Source organism: Hydra vulgaris, chromosome 12 (genome assembly GCF_038396675.1).
Source record: "Hydra vulgaris chromosome 12, alternate assembly HydraT2T_AEP".
Taxonomy (NCBI): domain Eukaryota; kingdom Metazoa; phylum Cnidaria; class Hydrozoa; order Anthoathecata; family Hydridae; genus Hydra; species Hydra vulgaris.
The window spans coordinates 53579109-53587099 of NC_088931.1; the positions used below are offsets into that span (position 1 = coordinate 53579109).

The following is a 7991-nucleotide window of genomic DNA, read 5'->3' on the forward strand; positions in this document are numbered from 1 at the left end:
TTGCACTTCCAAAACCTTTTATTGGAGAATACATCGTATAAAGAGAATGTTCAATAAAATTTCTAGGTGTAGTTTTAGATGAAAACATAAATTGGAAAGACCACATAAACCTGATTGAAAATAAAATTTCTAAAAATATTGGATTACTCTATAAACAAAACTATACTTAGATCAATCATGTTTGAAATACATATATTACTCATTTATTCATTCTTATCTTAATTATACAAACATTGCTCGGTGCAGCACCAATAAAACAAAGACAAAAAAGCTATTTAGCAAACAAAAACATGCAATTAGATTATTATCAAATGCACACTGTCTCTTACATTTAAGACCGTTCTTTAACAATCTAGAAATACCAAATTTGTACCAAATAAATATATATCATCTTCTAATTTTTATGTATAAAACTACAAATAATACAATACTAAATTGCTTCAAACCATTATTTAATAAAATTCAACACAAATACATGACTAAATATTCAAGTAACAACTTTGTTTACTCCAAAAGTATATATGAGTCCACCAAGTTCTCTATAACTATTAGAGGACCTAATGTATGGAATAAGATAATTAGTAATGATATTAAAACACTTACAACTCTTAAAAAGTTTAAACAAAAACTAACATTATTACTTTTAAATAACGAACAAACAGAGAATTTTTTTTAAAACTATCTATAAAAATATTATACTTGAAAATTATCTATTAATGCACACTTTAATTATTTGGAAAGGTCTAAAGTCTTTAATCATACACATTATAATCAATTGTATCATAAAAAAGATTAAAAATTATAAAGATTTACAGCATTTATAGATTTTAATAACGATAATTTTAATTTAATCTTTTTCTTAAATGAAAGAGAGAGAGAAAAAAGTAATCTTCTTTGAATTTGAATTTTTCTTATTTCTTATGTATGTATGCATATAATTTTTTTTTAATGAATAACTTTGAAATTTGAATAAATATGGCATTGCATGACCGTAAGTTAACCTTCATGTTATTGTCAATAAATTACTTCCTTAACTTTTATTAAAAATAACTTTGAAAGATTGTATTAAACTATTTTGCATTTTATATAAACTTCTTTGAAACATTTTGGTTTTTCCTCTCATTTTTAATTTTTAATTTTAGTTACAACGTATGTATATAAATGTCTAGAAAGAACAAGGGACTTGGTGATAAGACAAACTTGTCTTCTTCTCGTCTTTACTAACTTTATATATATTATAAAACACGGACTTGTAAATATTATACTAAAAATGATTAACTATTCACCGAATTTCAAAAAAACTGAAATTCAAAACATTTTTTTTCAAAAGTCAGGCCCGTACCGTGAAGGGCGGGGGGGGGGGGGGCGTTGGGTGCGATCGAGCCCCCCTTTTTATGCAAAGTGCCTTTTTTAATTTGACGCCAAAAATTATTTCTAGACTCTTTTCGATGTCAAAATATTTAATCAAAATTTTTATTATAATCATTTGATTTTTATGAATCATTCTCATTAAACAATTTTTACTTTATTGTTTCACAAACGTAAGGCTTTCTTTTGTAAACAAAAAATGATAATTAGTCTCTCCAGAGTTTATACTGTAATTACAATTCTCTACTAATACTAATTCACTTTAAAAAGCAAACGATAGAGTTAACATGCCTAACCAAGTTAGAAAACGAGCAGCTGATAGAAAAGAGCTTCAAAATGCTGCAAAGAAATGCAAATCGTTAGCTGGATATTTAAGTAAAAAAGTTATTTTGATCTTCTTTTTTATAATAACTAGTTTTATTAGTTTGATATTAATTAGATATAGATATTAACTAGATATAGATATTATCTATACGTTAAATTTTTTCATGATAGTACTTTTGTTATTACTTATTTTTTATTGTAATGTTTACGCGAGTTTTTTTATTTTGGTATAGTTTAAGATCTGAAAGTTTATTATTAATTACTTACGTTTCAAGTGTTTTTTATTATCGACAGTTCTCAGATCGTAACCAATAAAACATTACCTGAAGTAAAAGAAAAGGAAGAAATCATTAAAGATGATAATAATGTTAACAAAAGCTTGTCATGCGAAGTAGACCAAACAAATTTAAAAGAATGTGATTTTAAAGAAGAAGAAAAATAATATGATATTGGCGAACTCTTGCGCGGAAATCATAAATTATCACCACATGAAATATAAAAAATGTTTACGAATAACTTAAAACAGAAGATACATTTTCAATTTCCCAAAACATTAAAACATGGTTGCAAACGCACTTGTAAAGAAGAATATTTACAAAATGGATTTGTCTACAGCAAAAATGATGACGCAGACTACTGCATATACTGCACTTTATTTCTAAAGCAGGATAAAAAAAAATCTTTGGGAGCTTTTGTTAATCATGAACATAAGGATTGACACAATGTTTTAGAGAAACAAAAACTACATATAGGCAATAGATACTATAAAGAAGCTATCGAACAAGCTAATGGCATTTGTTGTCGTTTTGAAGGTCCAAGACAAACCATTCCATTACAAAGCGATAGCACTTTAAAAAACCGACACCAATTGTACCCGTAAATTGTTGAAACATTTGGTAGAATAGTGCATTTGATGGGGAAACAAGGAATTGCATTTCGTGGAACTTATGAAAAGTGTATGAAAAACTCAGACCAAAAAAGTAATCATGGAAACTTTCTTGCAATTGTGCAAGAAATAGCTTGCCATAACTTGCTGAACTTAATGCACATATACAAACGCCATTACGCAAAGATGTCAGCCACCTGGGTCCCAAGAGTCAAAATGAACTAATTGATATAGTTGGAAAGAAATGTATACAAGAGCTGCAAATTACTTTTCAATTTCAGCAGACGAGGTAACAACTGCAAACCAACAAATTCTCTCAGTATGTATGAGATACGTAAACGGAGAAAAAGAAATTAGAGAAGTATTTCTCAACTTTTTGATTCTTGACAGGATAACAGGCAAACATATTGGGGAAAGCTTGATGAAATTTTATAGCGAAAGTGAAATTGATCTTAGTTCTTGTAGAGGCCAGTGTTACGATGGCGCACCAAACATGCAATCTGTAAAAAAATGTATTGCCTGCTATAATTTAAAAGGATCACCAAAAGCAGTTGTAACACATTGTAGCTCACATAATTTGAATTTATCAATTGCTGCAACATCAAAAATACCAATCATTGATGACATTTTGGAGGTATACAGAAATATATCCATCTATTTTAATACCTTTCCGAAAAGAGAGCGCTTGCTGGAGCATGTTGCAGAGATCTGTAAATCAACTGAAAGAAAAAAGATTTGAAAGGGATGTGCAAAACAAGATGGTCAGAATGAGATGCCGCATATGAACACTTTTATATTGAACTGTTCTATATTAGAGTGTATTCCTAAAATAATCTCTAATGCCTCTGCCATTTATGGCAGAGGCATTGGAGATTATTTTAGGAATGCACTCACTAAGTTCGAATCCATAACTGGTATTATAACTTTGTACCACTTACTTCACCCGTTGTCGTATATAACAGAGAGGTTACAAGGGCGCACAACTGATATTGTGTATACATACAGTAACATTCAAGAAACAATCGACGATTTGAATCATCTACGGAAAAATGTTGAAAAAGAAACAATTTACCAACAAGCTACTCGTATGGCAAGTAAATTATTTGTAGAACTAACGATTCCCAAAATCACTATGAGACAGGTCTACAGAAATAAATTACCTGCAGAGAGTCCCCATGAATATTATAAACGGGCCTTGATTATACCTTTCCTTGACACCATCATTTCAGAAATCAAAATACGATTCCAAAAAACAAATTGCATTGCTGTTAAGATTTTATGCTTGATTCCCTCGATAATTTGCAGTGAGGAGATAACTGCTTTCCAGGAGTTAGTTAAAATTTATAAAAGTGATCTTCCAAACTCAGAAGCTGTAGATCAAGAACTCATGTTTTGGAAAAGAAAATGGTCTGTTATTAAACATGAAGAGAGGCCTAATACTCTAGCTAAAGCCATTAAAATCTGCAATGAAAATCAATATTCTAATCCCTTTGAGCTTCTAAAGATTGGATGTACACTACCCGTAACGTCCGCAGAATGTGAACGCAACTTTTCAGCAATGCGAAAATTAAGAGTATGGCTGAGAGCCAGTATGACAGCAGACTTGGTTCATTAGCCATCATAAATATCCACTACAATGAGATTGTTGATTATAAACAAGTCTCAAAATTATTTTTTACTTTACATCCTAGAAAATTGTATGAAAAAAGTTTAGTTTCTGAATAAAGATTTAAACCATTTATCAAAGTATTATTAATCTTTGTATCAATACCCATTTTCAAACAAGGAGCTTGCTTATACGCCTATGCAGTATAAAAATAGAAAAAATATTCGGATAACAATAAATTCGTTTATGTAAACATTGTTTACACAAATATAGTTATGTTTCACGAAAGGTTTATTAAGTAAATTTAGTAAGGTATTTGTTTGGTGTTTAAAAACTGCCATTTTTTTCAAAAACAACCCCCCTTCCTAAAAAATTTCACTGTATGGCCCTGAAGGTAGTTATTTAACTTAATGATTTGTTTCACTAATCAGATTGATGAAAATAATGTAACTGTTTCAGGTACGGAATATGTAGCAAGTGACAAAAACTGCTTCAAATGGCCAGTTACAGAGCAAACCCTTAACTACAAGGAAGATGAAATTTTATGTCAAATTACTCCACCTACTCCAACAAATCCAAGAACATATTTCACTGTACCTGCAAGTAACTTTGGTAAAGCTAAAGTTATCTTTGATAGCACACTTCCTCGTAGGAACTTGGTAGAGTATTTTTTATTTAATTCATTCAACAACTTATATAGGGGAGACCGTGGCTAGTTGGCAGCAGGGGTAATTTGACGAACTGCGTTAATCTTCAGATCAATTAGGAAGGTTCTGTGTAATTAAAATTACACAGAACCTTTCTAACTGATCATTTCATCATTCACTATAGTATTTTTAGGAATCGTGAATGCGTATGGGAGATATTAGGATTTATGTGTTTTTTGAACAAAAACGTAACTATTGGAAAATCACTTCCCTTTTACTTTACAAATAAAATAATTATTAATTGTATGAAAAAAAAAATTATTGCAAAAATTTTAGTCACAATTGGTTTACTATTTCCAGTCAGACTTTTTTTCAATAGTTGCTGATTTTCAGGATCTATAGACTGCTTTTGAAAAAAAGACTTTTGGGGTAAGTTGGCAAAATTTTCACGGGGTAAATTGGCTCATAGCATTTACTATGGAAAAATAAATTTATATTTTTATAAATTTAATTTTTTATTAATTTTTAACAATATTGAAAAAATTTATTTTTACAAAAAAATAATAATTAACTTTTTTTTTTTTTTTTTACAGATAGAAAGTGGGCAACTGTTTTGGCTGTTATACGTACTAATATTTGGTACCAGCTAAAAGTAACATTAAATTTTTGGCCTAAAATTGTTGCCAAAATAAATATTAAAAAAATTTCTTTAAATTTGTACTTAATAGTACATTAATAATCATTTTTATAGTTTGCGCCAAATTAAGCCGGGGTGGGGTAAGTTGGTCAACTTTTTTCTTTTTTTTTGAGGCCCCAGAAGAGTCCTAAAAAAATTTTTTTTATAAGGAATGCAAGTTAAAAATGTTATCTAAATTCATACTCTTTAAGTATTCGCTTTAATATTTACAAAAAATTTTGCCGTTAGGCAAAATTTTTTGTAAATATTAAAGCGGGGCTAGTTACCGTTGAGGTAACTAGCCTCGGTTTTCCCTACTTATATCTTATTCTTTGTTAGTAATTATACTCTGAATGACGTCCTTTATGGACGACCCCATAAAGGATGTCATTCAGAGTTTATTTACTAACCAGAAGTAGACGTTTATTGACTCCCTTCCGTGGAGAATTTTATTGAGCATCAGGCGCTAAATTACTCTTAAAGTCTCTGCGCACATGAGCCAATGAGCTGCACATGAGCTGTCTTTATTTGTCAACCTGTTTACCGTACAAAATTTGGAAAATCGTGCATTTCGTTTCGTGGAGCTTTTTTATGGAATAAAATAATTTTTATAAAATTTGAAATTCTCGAAAACTATTGTTATCACTCCTTTAAATAAAAACTGAAAAAAATTGTATTTTCAATCGATGAAATATCTTCGTAGGGTAACCTGGGGCAAAGCGAGACACTTTTAGGGAGAACGTTCATAACTTGAGAAGAATCACGTTTCACAACAAGAAATTTTGCAGGCCACATGCACATTATGTGTCTAATGATCCCTTAAATATTTGTGGTGATAGGTTGTTGCATTGGTACATGATTAAATTCAAAATGGCGACAACTACCCTGTTTCACTTTCCCCAAAACCTGGGGCAAAGTGAGACGGACATCATTTGAAGAAAAAGCTAAGTAAAAATATAATTTGCAATAAAATTAAAGCAGACTTTTGATAAATTCGATCTTATTAAATATAATAATGCAAATAAAAACACAAAGGTATCATTTTATAGTGTAATTTTTACTTTTAAATAAAAAAACATGATAGGAGTTAAAAAAATAATATCAATAAAAAAAGTGCATATGCATTTTTCACGTTAGTCAAAAAATTTGAATAAAATCTATTCACGTAAAAAGCGAACACCGTTTAATGTGCAGTCTTCGTGTACCCAAACAGTACATACACAACAAGCTATCCAGTCAATTTGGGTACCATTGCACCATTTCTCTTGACAAACTGGAACCATTCCTCTTCATTGTTTCTCACTAATCCTAATGTAGTCAACTTTGGCTGCTGTAAAATTTCACTTTTTTTTTGTTATTGCGTTCAAATATCATCATGGGTGGTACATAATGACCAACAGAATTACATGCACATAAAATCGTTGTTGTGACTCCTTTTTCCCCACTTGTCACTGATGAAACACCCCGTTTTCCTGAAGATGAGATTACTTTTAATGGCTTATGGAAGCATGACAGCCCAGACTCATCTCAATTAAAAATTTGATGTGGCTTAAAGTAATATTTATCTAACAAATTCTCTAAATTACTAAAATAGATTTCAATATTATCTTCGTTCAAACAAAATACTCTGTTTATAGAAATTGCTTCTGGTTTTCTTAGTGATAAATCAGGATAGCGTTTTAAAAAGCTTCGCACAAAGTTTTCACCTACTAATTTACTATCTTTGTTAAAAGGATTTGTAATTAAATTTTTTTGCAGAACTCAAATACTATCAATCTAATATCCATCACTGACAGACCATAAAATGAATTGTCCATATCTTTAATATACTTATTTAGATCTTGTTCTTGGTTATCAGAAAGGTCTTTTCTAAATCTTCTAAGCAAATTAGTAGGTAATCTACTTATTAAGCCTTTTTAACACGCCGATGAAGTGAATCTTTTGGTACACTAAAGTTTTTACAAGCTTTTCTTAAAGATATCTGCTTCAACTTTACTGCTGTAATAGCATTTTTCATATCATCTTCGTTCCAGTTTGGTTGATTAGTTTTTCTCTACTAGTTTCTCATTTAAAAATTTTTGGTCATTAAAGGACAACAAAGCTATATTCTGTTAAAGTATCTAATAAAATTATGTTTTACTTTTACATAAAATTCTTTCATAAAATGATGATAGCAAGTTTATAAACTTGCTATCCTAAACGTTTACTTTGCAAATCTTTTTCAGTAATTGACGTTGTCGCACTTTCCCCGTAAATGTGAAGTTATATATTTCTTAAATATCTTTGAAACAAAATAATCTGACATAAAAAGAAGAATGGGAGCTGAAAGATAAAAATTAATTATTACAAACTCAATATTATGTTTGTTCTGTGGTAAAAAAATGGCAGCGTAAGTGGTTTTTATCCACAAAAAAAAAAAAAATTAATTTTGATTTTTCAATCAAATTTTCGCAACTCGTAAGCTTTAAACCCACTTCTATGTCA

General features: G+C 29.7%; 1 protein-coding gene across 1 annotated transcript; it reads left to right on the plus strand.

The window, feature by feature from the left end:
- The first annotated feature begins 3350 nt into the window (after positions 1–3350).
- LOC136088197 (52 kDa repressor of the inhibitor of the protein kinase-like) lies at positions 3351–4193 on the plus strand. The gene has a single exon (XM_065811878.1). It carries the CDS (start codon positions 3351–3353, stop codon positions 4191–4193), a length of 843 nt encoding a protein of 280 aa, XP_065667950.1.
- Positions 4194–7991: the final 3798 nt, after the last annotated feature.